The 25,235-nt window shown below is 41.6% G+C and overlaps 1 protein-coding gene across 2 annotated transcripts in view; it reads right to left on the minus strand.

Annotated features, from left to right (window-relative positions):
- MAGT1 (magnesium transporter 1) overlaps positions 1–25,235 on the minus strand; it is a 69,359-nt gene that overhangs the window by 13,191 nt on the left and 30,933 nt on the right. The window contains exons 4-8 of one of the 2 annotated variants that reach the window (XM_016943659.3): positions 18,011–18,151; positions 17,388–17,528; positions 16,155–16,244; positions 14,552–14,615; positions 1,922–1,996 (exon numbers count right to left, since the gene is read on the minus strand). In XM_016943659.3, coding sequence (XP_016799148.1) covers positions 1,922–1,996; positions 14,552–14,615; positions 16,155–16,244; positions 17,388–17,528; positions 18,011–18,151 — 511 coding nt within the window. The remainder of the gene's footprint in view (positions 1–1,921; positions 1,997–14,551; positions 14,616–16,154; positions 16,245–17,387; positions 17,529–18,010; positions 18,152–25,235) is intronic. The other variant, XR_010154703.1, reaches the window with a different exon arrangement.

Raw genomic sequence — 25,235 nt, forward strand, 5'->3', positions numbered from 1 at the left:
GAAACAAACATTCTTTTTTTTTTTTCTTTAAGATGAAGTTTCACTCTTGTTGCCCAGGCTGGAATGCAATGGCACGATCTCGGCTCACTGCAACCTCTGCCTCCCAGGTTCAAGCGATTCTCCTGCCTCAGCCTCTCAACTAGCTGGGATAACAGGCATGCGCCACAATGCCTGGCTAATATTTTTTTTTTTTTTTGAGATGGAGTCTCGCTTTGTCACCCAGGCTGGAGTGCAATGGCGTGATCTCGGCTCACTGCAACCTCTACCTCCTGGGTTCAAGCAATTCTCCTGCCTCAGCCGCCTAAGTAGCTGAGATTACACATGCACGCCACCATGCCCAGCTAATTTTTGTATTTTTAGTAGAGACGGGGGTTTCACCACGTTGGCCAGGCTGGTCTCAAACTCCTGACCTTGTGATCCACCTGCCTTGGCCTCCCAAAGTGCTGGGATTACAGGCGTGAGCCACCGCGTCTGGCCAAATTTTTGTACTTTTAGTAGAGACAGGGTCTCACCATGTTCATCAGGCTTGATGGCCTCGAACTCCTGACCTCAAGTGATCCACCCGCCTCGGTCTCCCAAAGTGCCAGGATTACTGGCATAAGCCACTGCGCCCGGCCAAAACAAACATTCTTAAATACCAGTAGTAGAAATCTAAATTATTTTAACTTGCCAAAATAATCTGTAATGATTAAAACATCAAGAGAATTGAAAATACTCAGACAGAGGACCACACAGTTATTCTTCTTCTAGGAATCTATCTTAAGGAAACAATATTAAATAAGAATGATGGCTGGGCGTGGTGGCTCATGCCTGTAATCCCAGCACTTCGGGAGGCCGAGGCGAGTGGATCACCTGAGGTCAGGAGTTCAAGACCAGCCTGGCCAACATGGTGAAACTCCGTCTCTACTAAAAATACAAAAAAAAAAAAAGAAAAAAAAAAACCCCAAAAAACAAAAAAACTAGCGAGGCGTGGTGGTGGGCGCCTGTAATCCCAGCTACTCAGGAGGCTGAGGCAGGAGAATCACTTGAACCTGGAAGGCAGAGGATGCAGTGAGCCGAGATTGCACCACTGCACTCCAGCCTGGGTAGTAAGAGCAAAACTCTGTCTCAAAAAAAAAAAAGATGCTTAATGTATCATGATAGTTACTGAAGAATAATAATAGTTGAAATTAGGAAAAAACTAAACATTGAAAAAAATCGGAATAGTTAAATTATAATATAGAGTATAAGTCAGCCAGGCACGGCAGCTCACGCCTGTAATCCCAACACTTTGGGAGGCTGAGGTGGGAAGATCACTTGAGTCCAGGGGTTTGAGGCCAGCCTGGGCAAAGTGACAAAACCCCATCTCTACAAAAAGTACAAAATATAAGCTGGGCATGGTGGCACATGCCTGTAGTCCCAGCTACTAGGGAAGTTGAGGTGTTAGGACAGCTTGAGCCTAGAGGCGGAGGTTGCAGTGAGCTATGATTATGCTACTGCACTCCAGCCTGTGTGACAGAGTGAGACCCTATCTTAAAGAAAACAAACAATAACAGAGTATAAGTTTAAAATTACGTATATAGAAAAAGTTATTAGTTATTTAACTCCAGTTTAAAAAGGGGGTGTGAAGTATAAAAATTTTATATATACAGTTTTTAAGGTTTTTATAAGTGGAAAGAAATATATTACAATTTAAAAATAATTAGTTTTTCAGTGGTGGAATAAATGTTTCATGCTCCTGTTTTTTTACATTTTCTATAATGAGCATATATTAATTTTATAATAGTAAAGGAGTTTAATAACAGATATGACATTTAAAGAAAAAAATAGTAAAGGGGTAAAATAACCTACTTATCCTATAAGTAAGAGGAAAAGTGATTAAGAGATCACTCTTTTTCCATAGTACAGGCAGCGCTGTTACATTTTGAGTAAGGTGACTTACTCTTTCGCTTTCCAATATCCATGTCAGAGGTAGCAGCTTCACATAAAAGCACCATTCCTAAGGTAACTCCACCATCTAAGAAAAATTGTTTAAGGAGAAATTCGCACAGACACAAAAGACATACCATTTTACTATTTCCAGTTTCTCATGAAGAAAATTAAAATGAATATATAAACCTTCAACTCTTCATTATAAAAAACCAAAATAAGGAAACTTGTATCTATACGGCATGACAATTATTTACTATGACGATACAAAAAATTAAAATTGGAAGATTACTTCATTTGTGCAAAGAAAAATTGATATTTTAAACAAATGTCCCACCATAACTTACAGATGAAATATGAGTTTTCCCGAAATTGTACTTTGAAATAACCTGTCTGGACATTCAGTTATTGCCCTGAGCTCAAACACATTTAAAAATATTAAATGGCTTTTTTTTTTTTTTTTTTGAGACAGGGTCTGGCTCTGTCACCCAGGCTGGAGTGCAGTGACGCAATCTCAGCTCACTACAACCTCCACCTCCCAGGCTCAAGCCACCCTCCCACCTCAGCCTCCTGAGTAGCTGCAACTACAAGTGCTCACCACCACGCCCAGTTAAATTCTGTAATTTTTTTTTTTTTTTTGTAGAGATGGGGTTTTGCCACGTTGCACAGGCTGGTCTCGAACTCTTGACCTCAAGCAATCCACCTGCCTCGGCCTCCCAAAGTGCTGGGATTACAGGTGTGAATGACCACGCCCAGCCCTAAATAGCCATTTTGAATATTTCACCCCACCTCCCTAAAGAACACATTTGAAATATATATCATTTAGGGAGAACAGTAACTACTTTTTATTTGAAAATTAATTTCTGAAAAATCTCTCCTGGCCTAGTTTAGCGGTTCACACCTGTAATCCTAACAGTTTGGGAGGCCAAGGCAGGCCGATTGCTTAAGTCTGGGAGTTCAAAACCAGCCTGGGCAACATGGTGAGACCCTGTTTCTACCAAAAAATACAAAAAATTGGCCAGGCTGGTGGCACATACCTGTAGTCCTAGCTACTTGGGAGGCTGAAGTAGGAGGATCACTTGAGCCTGGGAGGTTGAGGCTGCAGTTGGCCGTGATCATACCACTGTACTCTAGCCTGCATGATAGAACTAGACTGTGTGTCAAAAAAAAATTCTCCATATTTTCAATAATACTTTATTTTTAAAATTTTTCCCATGCCAAGATGCCAAAAGTACATCAATAATTAGCCTTTAAAGCACAAATTACTACTAACCTATCTAATTTTATCCTATTCTAATAAAAAAGAAAAATCCTGGCCGTGCGTGGTGGCTCACGCCTGTACTCCCAGCACTTTGGGAGGCAGAGGTAGGCGGATCACCTTAAGTCAGGAGTTCAAGACCAGCCTGGCCAACATGGCAAAAACCCGTTTCTACTAAAAATACAAAAATTAGCCGGGCGTGGTGGCAGGCGCCTGTAATCGCAGCTACTTGGGAGGCTGAGGCAGGATAATCACTTGAACCCGGGAGGCAGAGGTTGCAGTGAGCCGAGATGGCACTACTGCACTCCAGCCTGGGTGACAGAACAAGACTCCATCTCAAAAAAAAAGAAAAAGAAAAAGAAAAATCCCACATGTGCCATGACCACACTTTTATTCAGCTTAATAGGAGCTGCATAAATACAAAATACAACAACCCATACAAATAGGTAACAGATGGCATGGTTGAATATTAAAATAAGCAAATTCAAATTTTAAAGCAAATAGAACGTGTTCTAGTAGAAAAGAGAGACAGATTCACCCTGCAGTTTAGTGAATACTAACAGCAGTAAAACACTCCCAATTATACATATGTACATACATGTTGTATGCTACCGCATGTGGGTATCATTAAGCGGAAAGGGAAAAATATGTGTTTAGATGAGGCCTGAATTTATAATTGGCTCTAAAATTTGACTTGTCATCCCTTCATTACCATCTTGCATTCTTTTTTAAATTTTTTAATTTAATTTATTTATTTGAGACAGGGTCTCACTCTGTCACCCAGGGTGGAGTGCAATGGCACAATCACAACTCACTGCAACCTCCACCTCCCAGGCTCAAGAGATCCTCCTGCCTCAGCCTCCTGAGTATCTAGGACTACAGGTGCATACCACGCCACGTTCGTTTTGTTGATTTTTTTGTAGAGACGGGGTCTCACTATGTTGCCCAGGCTGGTCTCAAACTCCTGGACTCAAGCAATTCTCCAGCCTGGGCCTCCCAAAGTGCTGGAATTACAGGCGTGAACCAATGTGCCTGTGCCCCATCTTGCATTCTTTCTTCAATAGCCTCTTGTTAGGGATGATGCCCATTCATCATGTTTTCAGTTGTTCAGCCAAGTCTCTTCTCCAGCAATTTTTTCTGAGTTCTTTATCTGCAGGTTTGTGCAAAGATTGATCATTTCGTTTTTTAAAATTTTTATTTATTATACTTTAAGTTTTAGGGTACATGTGCACACCATGCATGTTTGTTACACATGTATACATGTCCCATGTTGCTGTGCTGCACCCATTAACTTGTCATTTAACATTAGGTATATCTCCTAATGCTATCCCTCCCCCAGTATTTTTTTGCCAGTATTTTATTGAGGATTTTTGCATCGATGTTCATCAGGAATATGTGGTCTAAAATTCTCCTTTTTTGTTGTGTGTCTGCCAGGCTTTGGTATCAGGATGATGCTGGCCTCATAAAATGAGTCAAGGAGGATTCCCTCTTTTTCTATTGATTGGAATAGTTTCAGAAGGAATGGTACCAGCTCCTCCTTGTACCTCTGGTAGAATTTGGCTGTGAATCCATCTGGTCCTGGACTTTTTTTTGGTTGGTAAGCTATTAATTATTGCCTCAATTTCAGAGCCTGTTATTGGTCTATTCAGAGATTCAACTTCTTCCTGGTTTAGACATGAGAGGGTGTATGTGTCCAGGAATTTATCCATTTCTTCTAGATTTTCTAGTTTATTTGTGTAGAGGTGTTTATAGTGTTCTCTGATGGTAGTTTGTATTTCTGTGGGATCGGTGATGATATCCCCTTTATCATTTTTTATTGCATCTATTTGATTCTTCTCTCTTTTCTTCTTTATTAGTCTTGCTAGCGGTCTATCAATTTTGTTGATCTTTTCAAAAACCAGCTCCAGGATTCACTGATTTTTTGAAGGGTTTTTTGTGTCTCTATTTCCTTCAGTTCTGATCTGATCTTAGTTATTTCTTGCCTTCTGCTAGCTTTTGAATGTGTTTGCTCTTGCTTCTCTATTTCTTTTAATTGTGATGTTAGGGTGTCAATTTTAGATCTTTCCTGCTTTCTCTTGTGGGCATTTAGTGCTATAAATTTCCCTCTACACACTGCTTTAAATGTGTCCCAGAGATTCTGGTATGTTGTGTCTTTGTTCTCGGTTTCAAAGAACATCTTTATTTCTGCCTTCATTTTGTTATGTACCCAGTAGTCATTCAGGAGCAGGCTGTTCAGTTTCCATGTAGTTGAGTGGTTCTGAGTGAGTTTCTTAATCCTGAGTTCTAGTTTGATTGCACCGTGGTCTGAAAGACAGTTTGTTATAATTTCTGTTCTTTTACTTTTGCTGAGGAGTGCTTTACTTCCAACTATGTGGTCAATTTTGGAATAGGTGTTGTGTGGTGCTGAAAAGAATGTATATTCTGTTGATTTGGGGTGGAGAGTTCTGTAGATGTCTATTAGGTCCGCTTGATGCAGAGCTGAGTTCAATTCCTGGATATCCTTGTTAACCTTCTGTCTCGTGGATCTGTCTAATGTTGACAGTGGGGTGTTAAAGTCTCCCATTATTATTGTGTGGGAGTCTAAGTCTCTTTGTATGTCTCTAAGGACTCGCTTTATGAATCTGGGTGCTCCTGTATTGGGTGCATATATATTTAGGATAGTTAGCTCTTCTTGTTGAATTGATCCCTTTACCATTATGTAATGGCCTTCTTTGTCTCTTTTGATCTTTGTTGGTTTAAAGTCTGTTTTATCAGAGACTAGGATTGCAACCCCTGCCTTTGTTTTCCATTTGCTTGGTAGATCTTCCTCCATCCCTTTATTTTGAGCCTATGTGTGTCTCTGCACGTGAGATGGGTCTCCTGAACACAGCACACTGATGGGTCTTGACTCTTTATCCAATTTGCCAGTCTGTGTCTTTTAATTGGAGCATTTAGCCCACTTACATTTAAGGTTAATATTGTTATGTGTGAATTTGATCCTGTCATTATGATGTTAGCTGGTTATTTTGCTCATTAGTTGATGCAGTTTCTTCCTAGCATCCATGGTCTTTACAATTTGGCATGTTTTTGCAGTGGCTGGTACCGGTTGTTCCTTTCCATGTGTAGCGCTTCCTTCAGGAGCTCTTGTCGGGCAGGCCTGGTGGTGACAAAATCTCTCAGCATTTGCTTGTCTGTAAAGGATTTTACTTCTCCTTAACTTATGAAGCTTAGTTTGGCTGGATATGAAATTCTGGGTTGAAATTCTTTTCTTCAAGAATGTTGAATTTGGCCCCCACTCTCTTCTGGCTTGTAGAGTTTCTGCTGAGAGATCAGCTGTTAGTCTGATGGGCTTCCCTTTGTGGGTAACCCGGCCTTTCTCTCTGGCTGCCCTTAACATTTTTTCCTTCATTTCAACTTTGGTGAATCTGACAATTATGTCTTGGAGTTGCTCTTCTCGAGGAATATCTTTGTGGCGTTCTCTGTGTCTCCTGAATTTGAATGTTGGCCTGCCTTGCTAGATTGGGGAAGTTCTCCTGGATAATATCCTGCAGAGTGTTTTCCAACTTGGTTCCATTCTCCCCGTCACTTTCAGGTACACCAATGAGACGTAGATTTGGTCTTTTCACATAGTCCCATATTTCTTGGAGGCTTTGTTCATTTCTTTTTATTCTTTTTTCTCTAAACTTCTCTTCTCGCTTCATTTCATTCATTTGATCTTCCATCACTGATACCCTTTCTTCCAGCTGATCGAATCGGCTACTGAGGCTTCTGCATTCATCACGTAGCTCTCGTGCCGTGGGTTTCAGCTCCATCAGGTCCTTTAAGGACTTCTTTGCATTGGTTATTCTAGTTAGCCATTCGTCTAACCTTTTTTCAAGGTTTTTAACTTCTTTGCCATGGGTTCGAACTTCCTCCTTTAGCTCGGAGAAGTTTGATCATCTGAAGCCTTCTTCTCTCAATTCATCAAAGTCATTCTCTGTCCAGGTTTGTTTCTTTGCTGGTGAGGAGCTGCATTCCTTTGGAGGAGGAGAGGCACTCTGATTTTTAGAATTTTCAGTTTTTCTGTTCTGTTTTTTCCCCATCTTTGTGGTTTTATCTACCTTTGGTCTTTGATGATGGTGACATACAGATGAGGTTTTGGTATGGATGTCCTTTCTGTTTGTTAGTTTTCCTTCTAACAGTCAGCACCCTCAGCTGCAGGTCTGTTGGAGTTTGCTGGAGGTTCCCTCCAGACCCTGTTGGCCTGGGTATCAACAGTGGAGGTTGCAGAACAGCAGATACTGGTGAACAGCAAATGTTGCTGCCTGATTGTTCCTCTGGAAGTTTTGTCTCAGAGGAGTACCTGGCTGTGTGAGGTGTCAGTCTGTCCCTACTGGGGGATGCCTCCCAGTTAGGCTACTCGGGGGTCAGGGACCCACTTAAGGAGGCAGTCTGTCCGTTCTCAGATCTCAAGCTGCATGCTGGGAGAACCACTACTCTCTTCAAAGCTGTCAGACAGGGACATTTAAGTCTGCAGAGGTTTCTGCTGCCTTTTGTTTGGCTATGCCCTGCTCCCAGACCTGGAGTCTACAGAGGCAAGCAGGCCTCCTTGAGCTGCGGTGGGCTCCACCCAGTTCGAGCTTCCTGGCCGCTTTGCTTACCTACTCAAGCCTCGGCAATGGCAGGTGCCCCTCCCCCAGCCTCGCTGCCGCCCTGCAGTTTGATCTCAGACTGCTTTGCTAGCAATGAGCGAGGCTCCGTGGGCATGTGACCCTCCGAGCCATGCGCGGGATATAATCTCCTGGCGTGCTGTTTGCTAAGACCATCAGAAAAGCACAGTATTAGGGTGGGAGTGACCCGATTTTCCAGGTGCCATCTGTCACCCCTTTCCTTGGCTAGGAAAGGGAATTCCCTGACCCCTTGCGCTTCCCGGGTGGGGCGATGCCTCGCCCTGCTTCGGTTCACACTCAGTGCGCTGCATCCACTGTCCTGCACCCACTGTCTGACAATCCCCAGTGAGATGAACCCAGTACCTCAGTTGGAAATGCAGAAATCACCCGTCTTCTGTGTTGCTCACGCTGGGAGCTGTAGACTGGAGCTGCTCCTATTAGGCCATCTTGGCTGCACAAAGGTCTTTTGTTAATGTGATCATTTCTTTCTGTCTTTTTTTTTTTTTTTGAGACGGAGTTTTGCTCTGCCACTCAGGCTGGAGTGCAGTGGAGCCATCTTGACTCACTGCAACCTCTGCCTCCCAGGTTCAAGGAATTCTCCTGCCTCCGTCTCCTGAGTAGCTGGGATTACAGGCACATGCCACCACGCCTGGCTAATTTTTATATTTTGAGTAGAGACGGGGTTTACCCATGTTGGCTAGGCTGGTCTCGAACTCCTGACCTCAGGTGATTCACTCACCTCAGCCTCTCAAAGTGCTGGGGTTACAGGCATGAGCCACCATGCCCGGCCAAAGATTGATCATTTCTACAGGCTTTGATTTCTGGGTACTCTCTGATTAATGATTGAGACTTGCTCTGGGGAAAGCTTGTCTTTTTATCATGGTTTATGTGCTTTTGCTTTGAATGAGCTTTCCTTCTTGCTAAATACCTCAAGGTCTTTTGTGTACTCTTCTTAGCTGTCAAGAGCTATGATGCACTTCCCTGTATACTGTTTTATTTCATTTACTGATCTTTAAATTTTTACTAACACTGCCTACTATATGGCAGGCACTATAAACTGTTGGAAATAAAAAGTTGAACAAAATAAAGATCCTACCATGAAGAAGATTACACTCTAGTGAGGAATACAAACAATGAAATACATAAATTACACAGTCCTGATTAAATGTTACTCCAGGAGAACTGAGCAGAAATAGAGGAGACATTATTCCATAACATACAACAACTAGGCTATTAAAAGCTAGTAGAAGGCCAGGCGTGGTGGCTCACGCTTGTGGCCAAGACGGGTGGATCACCTAAGGTCAGGAGTTCGAGACCAGCCTGGGCAACATGGATATGATATATCCATTATATAAACATTAAAAATATTGACTACTTTTCTTTTTCTTCGTATTTTCAGATTTCTTTGTAATTTTTATGTATTTTTATAAATATAAAGGCCATACAACATAGAAAATGCTTATATTAAGATAGCAAACTCCATACACAACATGTCTACAAGTATAAAAAATGAACACCCTTACCATGAAACATTCATATAGAAATGAATGCAAGATAATATGCAAAAGTAAACGTAGTTTATACTATTAGGGTTTCAGGTTATAGGTGAACATTTTCCAGACTGCTACTTTATTTTAAAAATTCAGGAGGCCAAGGTACGAGGATTGTTTGAGCCCAGGAGATTGAGACCAGCCTGGACGACAGGGCGAGACTCCATCTCTAGAAAAAAATACAAAAATTAGCTGGGTGTGGTAGTGCTCACCTATAGTCCCAGCTACTCGGGAGGCTGACGTGGGAGGACTGCTTGATTCTGGGAGGTCGAGGTTACAGCGAGCTATGGTGACCCCACTGTACTCAAGCCTGGGCAACACAAGATTTCATCTCTAAAAAAATAAACATAAAAAAATCCAAATATATTTATTCTGGGATTCCATTTATTGTGTTTTCTTTTTTTTTTTTTTTTATTTTGAGACAAAGTCTGGCTCTATCAGCCAGGCTGCAGCACAGTGGTGTGATCTCAGCTCACTGCAACCTCTACCTCCTGGGCTCAAGCCACCCTCCTGCCTCAGCCTCCCAAGTAGCTGGGACCACAGGCACACAGCACCACACCCAGTTAATTTATGTACTTTTTTTAGTAGAGAAAGGTTTTTGTCATGTTGGCCAGGCTGGTCTCGAACTCCTGGCCTCAGGTGATCTGCCTGCCTCAGCCTCCCAAAGTGCTGGTATTATAGGCGTGAGCCACCGCACCCAGCCCTGTAGGATTCCATTTATGTAAGTTAAAAAAAAAATAGGTAAAATAAACCCATAGTGTTAGCAGTCAGGATAGCAGTTATTTCTGGGTGGGAAGGTGGCAATCAGGAGGAATGATGATGGAAAATGCTCTGAGATGTGGGTAAAATTTTATTTATTGATGTGAGTTCTGGTTACATAAGTGTGTTAATTCTGTGAAAATTCATCAAACTGGGCTGGGCACCGTGGATCATGCCTGTAATCCTTACACTTTGGGAGGTCGAGGCAGGCGGATCAGTTGAGCTCAGGAGTTCGAAACCAGCCTCGCCAACATGATGAAACCCCATCTCTACTAAAAATATCAAAAAAACTTAGCCAGGCATGGTGGCAGGTGCCTGTAATTCCAGCTACTCCAGAGGCTGAAGCAAGAGAATCGCCTGAACCTGGGAGGTGGAGGTTGCAATGAGCTGGGATCACACCATTGAACTCTAGCCTGGGCAACAGAGCAAGACTCCATCTCAAAAACAAAAAACAAAAAACAAAAAAAAAACAAAGGAAATTCATCAAACTGTAAACTTTTGTAAACTTTTCTGCATAACTGCAACACTTAAAATGTAATTTTAAAGGTTGCTTAGATCAGGCAACTGATTATATAGTCTGCTTTATTAATCATGCAATAAACTGTACATTAAACTAATAATAAATATGTGAATATTTTCCAAAATCATAACTACTACTTAGAGGTGGCCTCAGTCTATTAATTATTATCAACCTGGAAGCTGTAAACAATGTTACCAGTCTTGAGGTTTCATATTTACTTTAAAAGAAAGTGGGGGCCGGGTGAGGTGGCTCACGCCTGAAATCCTAGCACTTTGGGAGACTGAGACGGGTGGATCACCTGAGGTCAGGAGTTCAAGACCAGCCTGGCCAACCTGGTGAAACCCTGTCTCTACTAAAAATAAAGAAATTAGCCAGGTGAGGTGGTGCACACTTGTAATTCCAGCTACTCAGGAGGCTGAGGCAGGAGGATCGCTTGAACCCAGGAGGTGGAGGTTGCAGTGAACCAAGATGGTGCCACTGCACTCCAGTCTGGGTGACAGAGCGAGACTCCACTCAAAAAAAAAGGGGGGGGGTGGGGAGTGGTTAGGCCTTTTCTAATATTCCTTACCTCTGACAAAATTATTCATTTTCTCACTATTTCTGGTACACAGCACTTAAGTCACTGTCTTATAATCTGTATACATGTCTGACTCTGAAAAAAGTTCACTTTTTGCATCCTAATAACCAAACACAAGACATTCTATATCCCAACAGGATTGTAATCCGTTCCAAATGTATACGAAACCTTAGGCTGATGCTCAGTCTTAAAGCAGAGGTAAAATGACAATTTTCTAATTTCTTAAACTTCTTATATATTTAAAAGTTTAAGACAAAGCTAAAAGACCAACAAACCCCAAATCAACTAATTAATACTTTACAATTTTAATTGCTCTTTTGCTCCATTATTCAATTTCAAAGTACTAGTGAGAAGAACTGATTCAAGATACTGAAAATTTTCTAAGGTATAATAATTTGTTAATCCATCAAACCATACTTTTCTTTTCTGTTCTTTTTTTTTTTTCTTTGAGACAGAGTCTCGCTCTGTTGCCCAGGCTGGAGTGCAGTGGCAGTCTCGGCTTACTGCAACCTCCACCTCCTGGGTTCAAGCAATTCTCATGCCTCAGCCTCCTGAGTAGTTGGAATTATAGGTGCACACTACCGTTCCTGGCTAATTTTTGTATTTCTTGTTGAGATGAGGTTTTGCTATGTTGGCCAGGCTGAATCCATCAAACCATAAATGAACATTGTCTTTCTTTTTTTTTCTTTTGAGACAAGAGTCTCACCCTGTCATCCAGGCTGGAGTGCAGTGGCACCATCTTGGCTCACTGCAACCTCTACCTCCTGGGTTCAAGCGATTCTCCTGCCTCAGCCTCCAGAGTAGCTGGGATTACAGGCGCCCGTCATCATGCCTGGCTGTTTTTTTTTTGAGACAGAGTCTCACTCTGTTGCCCAGGATGGAGTCCAGTGGTACCATCTCGGCTCACTGCAACCTCTGCCTCCCAGGTTCAAGCAATTCTCCGGCCTCAGCCTCCCCAGTAGCTGGGATTACAGGCGTGCACCACCATGCCTGGCTAATTTTTGTATTTTTAGTAGAGACAGGGTTTCACCATATTGGCCAGGCTGGTCTCGAACTCCTGATCTCAGGTGATCCGCCTGCCTCAGCCTCCCAAAGTGCTGGGATTACAGGTGTGAGGCAGCACGCCTGGCTGTCTGGCTAAGTTTTGTATTTTTGGTAGAGACAGACTTTCCCCATCTTGGCCAGGCTGGCCGCGAACTCCTGACCTCAAATGATCCACCTGCCTCTGCCTCCCAGAGTGCTGGGATTACAGGTGTGAGCCACCACGCCCAGCCCATAAACGAACATTTTCAACTAAAATTTTAGGATTAAAAAAAATAAAGTTTGAGTAATATTTTTCTTTCAGTCTTCCCCCCCCCCCGCCCCCTGAGATGGAGTTTTGCTCTAATTGCCCACGCTGGAGAGTAATCACGCGATCTCTGCTCACTGCAACCCCTGCCTCCTGGGTTCAAGAGATTCTCCTGCCTCAGCCTCCTGAGTAGCAGGGATTACAGGCACCCGCCACCACGCTCAGCTAATTTTTTTTGTATTTTTAGTAGAGATGGGGTTTCACCATGTTGGCCAGGCTGGTCTCGAACTCCTGATCTCAGGTGATCTACCCGCCTTGGCCTCCCAAAGTGCTGGGATTACAGGCATGAGCCACCACACCTGGCCTCAGTCTTCTTTCTTCTCATATGGACTAGGTGTATATTGTTAATCTTTCAGCCCACCATTTCATGGTTGAATAGATTAATTCTCCCAGGTTTGGGCTGGATGTGAAGCAGTAAGTATATTTTCCATAGTGCATAAGAACATTTTCCCAAATATCCTTCAATTAAAATCAGTTAAAATCAAAAGCTTAATATTTTTTTAGAATGCTTTCCTTAAAATCTCTCTAATCATCAACATAGTATAATAAAACTGGGAAAGACATACACAAACATTTACTAAAGATAGAATTTTCAGTGGTTTTGAATTTTTTCTTTATACTTATTTGTATTCTAAATTTTCTTTAATTTATATTCCTTTTGCAATCAGAAAAAAATATATTTAAGTTTCGTTTTTTTCCCCTTTTTTATTAGAGACAGGGTCTCACTGTGTCGTCCAGGCTGGAGTGCAGTGGTGTGATATCGGCTCACTGTTGCCTTGACCTCCTGGGCTCAACTGATCCTCCCACCTCAGCCTCCCTGGTAGCTGGGACCACAGGCATGCATCACCATACTTGGCTAATTTTTTTGTGTGTATTTTTTTGTAGAGATGGGGTTTTGCCATGTTGCCCAGGCTGGTCTCAAACTCCTGGGCTCAAGCAATCTACCCATCACAGCCTCCAAAAGTGCTAGGATTACAGGTGTGAGCCACCATGCCCAGCTGATTCTTGTATATCAATGTCAGGACACCCTGGCTGAGAAGCACAATTCCAGGAACATTACATTTGTTCACCTTGTTGATTTGTTCCAGAGTCAGTGCTTATGTACTCAGGTGGGTAAACTATGTTTAGTAATATTATGAAATTTAGATTCTTACTTATCTGACATCGCTTTTACCTGTCTTTGCAGCTTACAGAGGCATCCACTTTTAGATATAAGAAAATAAAAATTAGCTTGGGCCAAGAAAGTAAAAATATTCCTTGTCATTCAAGAGAATGGAACAACACAAACATAAAGCAGCTGCAAAGTCCACAGGAAGTATTTTTCCCTAGCACACACTTCAGCTGTAAAATGTCAAAATATCCCCATCTTTGAGTAATTACTGTTTTCTTACTGAGGAATATTAGTCTTTAAATAGACTTCTTGCAATTATATGAGTAAAAATGAAATATTCTTGCTTGGCAGATCTAAGTCACTTAATTTACACGTATAATTTCTAAGTAGCCTCAATTTACAACCAAGGTATAGAGCTTCAAAGAAGAAGTTTTTGAAGACAAAAATCCCACATTTATGTTAACTTTGTAGTTTCCAAGCAAACAGAACCCTGGGTCTGATTCACAGTTCAGACCTGATGTTGACCCCTTTACACAGCCTTACACTGCTTTTAGCCTATCAAAACAATGCTTTGTTTAAATTTCACATAAACTCCACTATTCTCCCAAATCCTATTACAACTCTATCTTTTCTTTGTTAAGATGTTCCATGGTTCTTCTAATGTACAGTCTTCCTTGTATTAATGAGCCAATAAACCTGGCCCTATCAGACTACAGATTTGTCCCTAGTAGTCTTTGGTTTATTGGGCTGGAGAGGATGACACGGTAATGATTTTCAAAGGATATTGTGACTTGCATTAAGAGAACAGCCCCAGCCAAATGCTGTAGAGAGAATACTAGACTGTGAGAAAACAGACAAAATACAGCAAGAAAGACTTATTGTAAAAGGATACTAAACAGAAGAACAATGTGTGTTTCAGCTACAAACTGGGCTTGACTGCTTCCATGGATATAATTCTAGGAGGGAAAAAAGACAAAATGGAATCTTTAAGTATACATTAAATGTTGGTATGCTAACCCTAAAACGGGGTATTTTAAACTATGAAATTATTAATTCACCTGATAAACCATGTGACATACTCCGGGTCTGTGGCATTCATCAGTAAGTCTGGTTACTATAAGGCTATTTTTGTATTATCTATTCTCGATTTGTCTTTTCATTGTATTAATACTATGTTTATTTTTGAGACAGGGTCTTGCTCTGTTGCCCAGGCTGGAGTGCAGTGGCATGATCATAGCTCATTGCAACCCCAAAGTCCTGGCTCCGGTGATCTTCCTGCCTCAGCATCCCAAGTAGATGGGACTACAAGTATGCACCACCATGCCTGCTCAGCTAATTTTTAAATTTTCATTAGAAATGACATATTGCTATTGCTATGTTGGCCAGGCTGGTCTCAAACTCCTGGGCTCAAGCAATCCTCCCACTTCAGCCTCCCAAATGCTTGGATATTGTACTTATATTTTCAACAACAGAATATGTCAGAAAACTAGTTGTTGTTGTTTTTTCTTTTCTTTTTTGTTTTTCATAGAGATGACGTCTCACTATGCCGCCCAAGTTGGTCTTGAACTCCTGGCCTCAAGTGGTCCTCCTGCCTCAGCCTCCCAAAGTGCCAGGATTACAGGTATTAGTCACCACACCTGGCCCCATTTTTTTTTTTAAGGAGATGGATCTTGCTATGTTGTCCAGGCTGGGCTAGAACTCCTGGATTCAAGTCATCCTCCTGCCTCAGCCTCCCAAGTAGCTGGGACTACAAATGCAAAACACTGCACCTGGGTGAGAAAACTAGTATTTAAGTGTACAAGACCATGAGGTACAATAATGTAGGCTCCATGAAGACAGGGATCATGTTTTTCTTATCACTATATTTAATAATAATTAGCACAGTGCTTAGAAACAGTGGATGCTCAGGTACTTGATCAATTTTTCTATTTAGTTGAAGGCTGTCTTTCATTCTTAGCTAGCTTGGTTAGAAGGATTCACCAAATGGGAAAAGGAACTTCCCACTTTTAAGAGCACTGCGGCCGGGTGCGGTGGCTCATGCCTGCAGGCCTGTATTCCCAGCACTCTGGGAGGCTGAGGCAGGCGCATCACCTGAGGTAGGGAGTTTGAGACCAGCCTGACCAACATGGAGAAACCCTGTCTCTACTAAAAATACAAAATTAGCTGGGCGTGGTGGCGCATGCCTGTAATCCCAGCTACTCAGGAGGCTGAGGCAGGAGAATCACTTGAACCAGGGAGGTGGAGGTTGCAGTGAGCCGAGATCGCGCCATTGCACTCCAGCCTGGGCAACAAGAGCAAATCTCCGTTTCGAAAAAAAGAAGAAGAAAAAAAAGAGCACTGCATGGTCTTATCAGTGATGGAAGCTTGTTAACACAGAGAGATTGAAAAGTGAAGACTAAATCCAGCTCCTTCATATGCTGGCACTGTTCTCACAGGGTAATAATCATTGAGTTAACTTTGGTCTACAAAGGAAAGAAATCCCAGACTTCCCTTACCACATGTCCTGTGTGGGGATTCTTATGGGCATATGGTGGTCCTCTTATATGGTTCCACATTTGACCAGATGTCATAGCAAGCACAAAACACTAGGAAACAAAAAAATAATAAAATATTCATGGTCGAACTGTTCTTGTCTTGATTAGATAACAGGAATATGAAAATGTGCATCTGTTTAGTTAAGACATAGAATTTTTTGCAGATAAATGATTTATTAAGGCTTATATTTCATCCCAAGGATCACAATTCGATAATACTTCAAAAGGAAAACACTATTTTTTTTTTTTGACATGGAATGTCGCTCCTTTGCCCAGACTAGAGTGTAGTGGCGCGATCTCGGCTCACTGCAACCTCCGCCTCCCAGGTTTAAGCAATTCTCCTGCCTCAGCTTCCTGAGTAGCTGGGACTACAGAAGCATGGAACCACGCCCAGCTAATTTTGTATTTTTAGTAGAGACAGGGTTTCACCATATTGGCCAGGTTGATCTTGGTCTCTTGACCTCGTCATCTGCCCACCTCAGCCTCCCAAAGATATGGGATTATAGGTGTGAGCCACTGCGCCTGGCCAGGAAAACACTTTTTAAAAATTATAACTATGCAGACACAAGTTTCAAAATTGAATACTGAAAAGGCTTTTTAGAATAATATTTTCAGGCTGGGCATGGTGGCTCATGCCTGTAACCCCAGCACTTTGGGAGGCCGAGGTGGGCGGGTCACCTGAGGTCAGGAGTTCAAGACCAGCCTGGCCAACATGGTAAAACCCCGTCTCTCCTAAAAATACAAAAAAATTAGTTGGGCGTGGTGGCACACGCCTGTAATCCCAGCTACTCGAGAGGCTGAGGCAGGAGAATCATTTGAGCCCAGGAAGCAGAGGTTGCAGTGAGCCAAGATGGTGCCACTGCACTCCAGTCTGGGTGACAGACCAAGACTCCGCCTCAAAAAAAAAAAAAAAAAGAATAATATTTTCAGAACAACTAGAGATTTTCATAGAGATGACAGTCTGTCATTTAGGTTGAATAAAAGGCAGGTACAATCAGTTCCTTGACGTTCTGGCCATCCTTATGAGATAACGAATGAAACAAACTGATTTTAAGACAGAAAATTAAAATATATAAAACTATTTTCCTCAGGTAAGAAATAAAATGCTACTTCTCACATAAATAAAAGCTTACCTAAAAATACACTATTAGGAATTTTATTCAAATAATTTTTTGTCTTCTAAAATTCACTCACCAAAGCTGCAAAAGCCCATCCAGTTTTATTAAAGAGAAATTCCATATTACTTCTTCGAAGATACACAAGTCCACCAATAACAGCCAAAAGCAATCCCAACATAAGGGGACCAGCATAATTTGGGGGTCTAATCACTCTAATCTAATGGAAAGGAGAGAAAAACATGTTAAAGTATAAAATTTTTTACTAATTACATGGGTCAAAATAAAATCTGAAATGAAAGCAATCAAAATTATTGTGGTTACTTTCGGAAAAATGATCCTTTTTATGTTATCCCAATCAAACTAGTCCATAATATAACCTAAAATAGGATAGAATAGGTACAATATTCTATTTAACCACAACATAACATCTTTTAGATTAAGAAGGATTTGCCAAGTACAACTAGATAATCCATGGACTTAAGGTCGAAAGAGTGGTTTCCATGCTGAATTCAATAGGGTAATAGAGAGTGTTCTGTAATTTCACTCATTCATCAAGATGATTCTGTTTAATGCTACTTATGAAGTGACTGCCAAACTAGTACCACCTCAGTGATATGGGGACAAGACTAATTAGGGCCTCCCAGTAAGATTCAAAGGGGATAATGGCCAAGAAACAGTCTACATAGTTGGGAAACTTACATTGACGTCAGTTCTGTCGGCGATCCACCGGGCAATCTGCTCAGCTGAAAAACCCCGCACCTGTAACTCATATGTATCACCCCGTTTGGGTTTCCCTTTTGCAGGAAAGTTGATGAAAGTTGGAGCTGAATTCATGTTTAGCTGAATAAAAACGAGCCATGAAAATATACATTATCAGGAAAATAATCTTAATTGCAGTTAACATCTTGAAATTTAGGCATTTTACAAAGATGAGGAGGCCTGGGTTTAGGTAGGTTAAGTGATTTGGTTTGCCCAAGGAAAGCGGTAAGTGGTGGAGCAGGCTTTAAAAGCAAAGCTGCCTGTGACCTTAAGTATTACATACTACTCACCAAATACACATTCCTCGCTAAGAAACCTGTATTTTACTCCACTAGAATGGAAACTTTGCCGTACCACAGATATTTTAATCTGTTCAGAGATTATGCAAAATGAATACATTTATGAGCACTAAAATAATCTTATGTAGCTGAGTAAGCTCCAAATAGAGTGCATTCTCAATTTGGAGGAACCAAGATAATAAAATAATGCTCTAAAACGGCAGTGAAAAGCAATACAAAATGGTGGCTATATGCAGAAATAGTCTATTCTAAGAAGGTCCATAAATGTTTACTGATGAGCACCACATTTCTCTATTCTCTTTCATGACATCATGATATATTTGAGAAGACAACACCGGAAATACTAAGGTAAAGAAACCATAACCATCTCATCTGCATTATATCTTTTTTTTATTTTTTTGAGATGGAGTCTCGCTCTGTCACCCAGACTGGTGACAATCTTATAGAGATTGGCTTGCACAAATCAATTTTTATTTATTTATTTGTTTATTTTTGAGATGGAGTCTCACTCTGTTGCCCAGGCTGAAGCACAGTGGCAGGATCTCGGTTCACTGCAACCTCTGCCTCCCAGGTTCAAGTGATTCTCCTGCCTCAGCCTCCCAAGGAGCTGGGATTACAGGTATGTGCCACCACACCCAGCTAATTTTTGTATTTTTAGTAGAGACGGGTTCACCATGTTGGCCAGGCTGGTCTTGAACTCCTGACTGCAAATGATCCCCCTACCTCAGCCTCCCAAAGTGCTGGGTTTACAGGCGCGAGCCACCGTGCCCGGCCTTACAATTATAATTTTAAAACCTCAGCCAATAAAATAATCCAACTCCCATGCTTTGATTCTTTAGTTAAAATCCTTCTAACAGTAAGTTTTCAAGCTTTCCCATAAGGTGAGAGCATGTACTAACTGTTGCTTATCATTATTTTGGTCTCTTTGGCTGTATAATGTGGTAAATTAATGAATTAATAGATTACTCCTTTGGTTACCAATGTCCATAGATTTATATGCCTTGGTCAGTAGGCACAAAATCCCTAGAGGTAGATAAATTCGGGCTATCCTGTTAAAATTCAATTTCTGTGATTGCAAAGCTAGGAACCATATCTTATACAATGTTCAGTCTACCAAATGCTGCCCAAATTTTAGGCCAAACTCTTTATTCAATATTTGTTTAGTTACACCACCTTTACATTTTTGAAAATGTGTATAAAAAATAAAAACTGGCCAGGTGCGGTGGCTCACACTTGTAATCCCAGCACTTTGGGAGGCCGAGGTGGGCAGATAATGAGGTCAGGAGTTCGAGACCAGCCTGGCCAACACAGTGAAACCCTGTCTCTACTAAAAATACAAAAATTAGCTGGGCGTGATGGTGGGCACCTGTAATCCCAGCTACTCAGGAGGCTGAGGCAGGAGAATCGCTTGAACCCGGGAGGCGGAGGTTGCAGTGAGCCGAGATTGTGCCACTGTACTCCAGCCTGGGTGACAGAGCTAGACTCTGTCTCTAAATAAATAAATAAAAAATAAAAAATAAGTAACATATAAATACACTTCTCTTGTAAAAAAATATTTTTAAAAACATTACATGGTTATAAGGACCAATTCTAGTACATTCTGGCAGCCACAGTTACCATTTACAGATATTTTTGAATTTATTCATATAAATGTTTATACCACCAGAAAACATATAATATTGCTGTTTTAACATAAATGGTATCATATTAATGGTATTTTCCTGGTTGTCTTCCTTTTTAGCAACTAAAAATAATGTTGCAGTGAACATCCTTGCACATATCTCCCTGTACCCATGTGAAAGTGATTCTCTAGAAATGGGATTGTTAGGTCATGGGATAGAAATATTTTTTAATTAAAATGGATATAGTGCCCAGGCACGGTGGCTCACGCCTGTAATCCCAGCACTTTGGAAAGCCGAGGCAGGTGGATCACTTGAGGTCAGGAGCTCGAGACCAGCCTGGCCAACATGGTAAAACCCCATCTCTACTAAAAATACAAAAATTAGCTGGGTGTGGTGGTGAGTGCCTGTAATCCCAGTTACTCAGGAGGCTGAGGCACAAGAATCACTTGAACCTGGGAGGCGGAGGTTGCAGTGAGCCGAGATTGCACCACTGCATTTCAGCCTGGGTGACACAGTGAGACTCTGTCTTTAAAAAAAAAAAAAAATGGATATAGCCAAATTGTCTTCCAAAGTGGCTGTGCCAAAATATACTTCTACCTAACAATGCAGTAATGTATCCATTTCCCTACATCCTTGCCAAAAGTTGATCTGATGGGTGAAGACTGTACTTTATCATTATCATACTATTAATTTGTGTTTCCCTGTTTACTAATAAAACATCTTTAAAACAAATTAGTTATCTGAAAACATCTTTTTTTTTTTTTTTCTTGAGAAGGAGTCTCACTCTGTTGTCCAGGCTGGAGTGCGTTGGCGCAATCTTGGCCCACCACAATCTCCGCTTCCTGGGTTCAAGCGATCCTCCTGTCTTACCCTCTCAAGTAGCTGGGATAACAGGGATGCGCCATGACACCCAGCTACTTTTTTTTTTGTATTTTTAGTAGAGACAAGGTTTCGCCATGTTGGCCAAGGTGGTCTCGAACTCATGACCTCAAGTGATCCGCCTGCCTCAGCCTCCCAAAGTGCTGGCATTACAGGCGTGAGTCACCATGCCCGGCCTGAAAACATCTTGTAGCCCAACGATACAATCAACAGAGTAGAAAGAAAACCTGTGAAATGGGAGGAATTATCTGTAAATCATTTATCTAATAAGGAGTTAATATTCAGAATAGTCTGGGCATGGTGGCTTATGCCTGTAATCCCAGCACTTTGGGAGGCCAAGACAGGTGTATCACTTGAGGCCAGGAGTTTGAGACCACTCTGGCCAACATGGCGAAACCCTGTCTCTACTAAAAATACAAAAATTAGCCAGGTGTGGTGGCGCATGCCTATAATCCCAGCTATTTGGGTGGCTGAGACACGAGAATTGCTTGAACCTGGGAGGCAGAGGTTGCAGTGATCCAGGACTGCGCCACTGCGCTCCAGCCTGGGCGACAGAGTGAGAGACTGTCTCAAGAAACAAACAAACAAAAACAAAATAAAAACAACAACAAAAATTTGGAATATATAAAGACCTCCTACAACTCAACAACAACAAAAAACTTGATTTAAAAAATGGGCAACACAGGTGGGTGCAGTGGCTCATGCCTGTAATCCTAGCACTTTGGGAGGCCGAGGCAGGTGGATCACCTGAGGTCGGGAGTCCGCAACCAGCCTGACCAACATGGAGAAACCCCGCCCCTACTAAAAATATGAAAAAAATTAGCTGGGCCTGGTGATGCATGCCTGTAATCCCAGCTACTCGGGAGGCCGAGGCAGGAGAATCGCTTGAACCCAGGAAACGGAGGTTGTGGTGAGCCGAGATCGTGCCATTGTACTCCAGCCTGGGCAACAAGAGCGAAACTCTATCTCAAAAAAAAAAAAGGCAACACACACACACAATGGGCAAAGAACTTGACATTTCTCCAAAGAAGATATACAAATGGCCAACAAAACACATGAAAAAATGTTCAATATTACTATCATTATGGAAATAAAAAACAAAACCACAATGAGATACCACCTCACACTCATAAAGATGGCTATTATCCAAAACAAACAAACAAACAAAAAACCCCAGAAAACAAGAAGTGGTTGCGAGCATGTGGAGAAACTGCAACCCTTGTGCACCATTGGTGGGAAAGTAAAATGGTGAATCTGCTATGGAAAACAGCATGGAGGTTCCCCAAAAGATTAAAAATAGAATTACCATATGATCTAGCAATTCTACTTCTAAGTATATAACCAAAAGAACTGAAAGCAGGGTCTTGAAGAGATTATTTGAACACTCGTGTTCATAGCAGTATTATTCACAATAGCCAAAAGCTGGAAGCAACCTAAGTATCCACTGACAGATGTATGGGTAAACAAAATAAGGTGTATACATACAATGCAATATTATTCAGCTTTGAAAAGGAAGGAAGTTCTGACACATGCTATAACATGGATGAACATTGAGGACACGATGCTAAGTGAAATAAGCTAGTCACAAGAACACAAATACTATATAATTCCACTTATATTAGGTACCTAGAGTAGTCAAATTCATAGAGACAGAAAGTAGAATGGTGGTTGTCAGGAACTGGGGGAGTGGGGAACTGAAGTTGTTTAATGGCTATAAAGTTTCAGTTTTGGAAGATGAAAGAATTCTGGAGATTGGTTGTACAACAATGTGAATGTATCTAGCACTACTGACCTGTACATTTAAAAAATGGTAAACATAATAAATTTTATATTATATATATTTACAAAACAACCCCACCAAAACCCCTTGTAGACTCTGAAATTCCTTGGAGGTTAACGAACCAAAATAAGATACACTATTTTTTGGTAGGTATCAGTTTTCACACATGCTTAGCTTTTGCATACTGTGGCATATGACACTGTTACTTAGAGAAAGATTTAAATCTCTTCCACAGATGGACACACTACCATCCTTATACCTTTGGCTCTAAAATCTAGCTCTAAAATAGAGTAATGGAAATTAATATTAAAAACTATTCAAGGTACGAAAGTGTACGTAACAAAAACAAAAATAGACAAATGGGACTATATTAAGCTAAAAAGCTTCTGCAAAGCAAAGGAAACAACAAAGTGAAGAGACAATCTGTTGAATGGGAGAAAATATTTACAAACTATTCATTCAACAAGGAACTAATGTCCAGAATATACAAAAAATTCAAACAACTCTAAAAAGAAAATAAAACAAAAACAAAAAAAATTCAAATCACTCAACAGTAAAAAAGCAAATAATCCCATTAAAAAGTGGACAAAGGACATGAATAGACATTTCTCAAAAGAAGACACACATGGCCAACAGGTGTATGAAAAAATACTCAACATCACTCATCATCAGGGAAACGCAAATCAAATCTACAGTGAGATACCATCTTCTCCCAGTTAGAATGGCCATTATTATTATTATTAGAAAAGCTCCTTTTCTGCTCATCTGTCTGTTGCCTCCTTGCAATGCATTTTCCTACTTTCTCTAATAAATCTGCCTTTCTTTACCTTAAACGAACAAACAAACAAAAACAGATGCAAGGATATGGAGAAAAGGGAACTCACGGCCAGGCACGGTGGCTCATTCCTGTAATCCCAACACTTTGGGAGGCCGAGGCGGGTGCATCACCTGAGGTCAGGAGTTCGAGATCAGCCTGGCCAACATGGTGAAACCCTGTCTCTACTAAAAATACAAAAATTAGCTGGGTGTGGTGATGTGCGCCTGTAATCCCAGCTGCTCGGGATACTGAGGCAGGAGAATCGCTTGAACCCAGGAAGCGGAGGTTGCAGTGAGCCGAGATCTGCACTCCAGCCTGGGCAACAGAGTGAGACTCCATTTCAAAAAAAAAGGGAACTCATACACTGTTGGTGGGAAATTAAATTAGTATAGCCACTATGAAAAACAGTATAAGGCCAGGTGTGGTGGCTCACGCCTGTAATCCCAGTACTTTGGGAGGCCGAGGTGGGCAGATCACGAGGTCAGGAGATCGAGACCATCGTGGCTAACACGGTGAAGCCCCGTCTCTACTAAAAAATACAACAAAAATTAGCCGGGCGTGGTGGTGTGCACCTGTAGTCCCAGCTACTCGGGAGGCTGAGGCAGGAGAATGGCGTGAACCCGGGAGGCGGAGCTTGTAGTGAGCCGAGATCACGCCACTGCACTCCAGCCTGGGCGACAGAGGGAGACTCCGTCTCAAAAAAAAAAAAAAAAGAAAAACAATATAAAGATTTCCCAAGAAACTAAAAATAGAACTAGCATTTGATCCAGCAATGCCACTACTGGGTATGTATCCATAGGAAAGGAAATCAGTATATCAAAGGGATGCCTGCACCCCCATGTTTACTGCAGCACAAAAGCAAAGTTATGGAATCAACCTAAGCATCCATCAACAGATGAACAGATCAAGAAAATGTGGTATTAGGCCAGGCGCAGTGGCTTGCGCCTGTAATCCTACCACTTTGGGAGGCTGCGGCAGGTGGATCAGTTGAGCTCAGGAGTTGGAGGGAGACCAGCCTGCCCAACATGGTGAAACCCCATCTCTACTAAAAATACAAAAAAATTAGCCAGGCGTGGTGGCGCACACCTGTAATCCCAGCTACTCGAGATGCTGAGGCAGGAGAATGGCTTGAACCTGGGAGGTTGCAGTAAGCCAAGATTGTGCCACTGCACTCTACCCTGGGCGACAGAGAAAGACTCCATCTCAAAGAAAAAAAAAATGTGGTGTGTATACACAATGGAATACTACTCCACCATAAAAAAGAATGAAATCATGTTACTTGCAGCAATATGGATGGAACTGGAAGTTATTATGTGAAATAAGCCAGGCACAGAAAGACAAATATGGCATGTTCTCATATGTGGGAGCTAAAAAAATTGAACTCAGGGAGGTACAGAGTAGAATGGCAGATACCAGAGGCTGGGAAGAGTGTATGTGCGTGTGTTGTGGTGGGCGGGGTGGGGGGGAGGGGTGCGGGAGTGGGCAATGAAGAGAGGTCAGTTAATGGGTACACTCATACAGTTAGAAGGAGTAAGATCTAATGTTCCATAGCAGAGTAGCGTGACTATAATTAACAACAATGTATTACATATTTCAAAACAGCTAGAAGAGAGGACTTGAAATGTTCCCAACATATAGAAATGATAAATACTCAAGGTGATGGATACTCCAACTATCCTGACTTGATCATTCTATGAATCTAACAAAATATCACATGTACCCCATAAATATGTACAAATATTATGTTATCAGTAAAAAAACTATTTAA

This window comes from Pan troglodytes, chromosome X (genome assembly GCF_028858775.2).
Source record: "Pan troglodytes isolate AG18354 chromosome X, NHGRI_mPanTro3-v2.0_pri, whole genome shotgun sequence".
NCBI lineage: Eukaryota > Metazoa > Chordata > Mammalia > Primates > Hominidae > Pan > Pan troglodytes.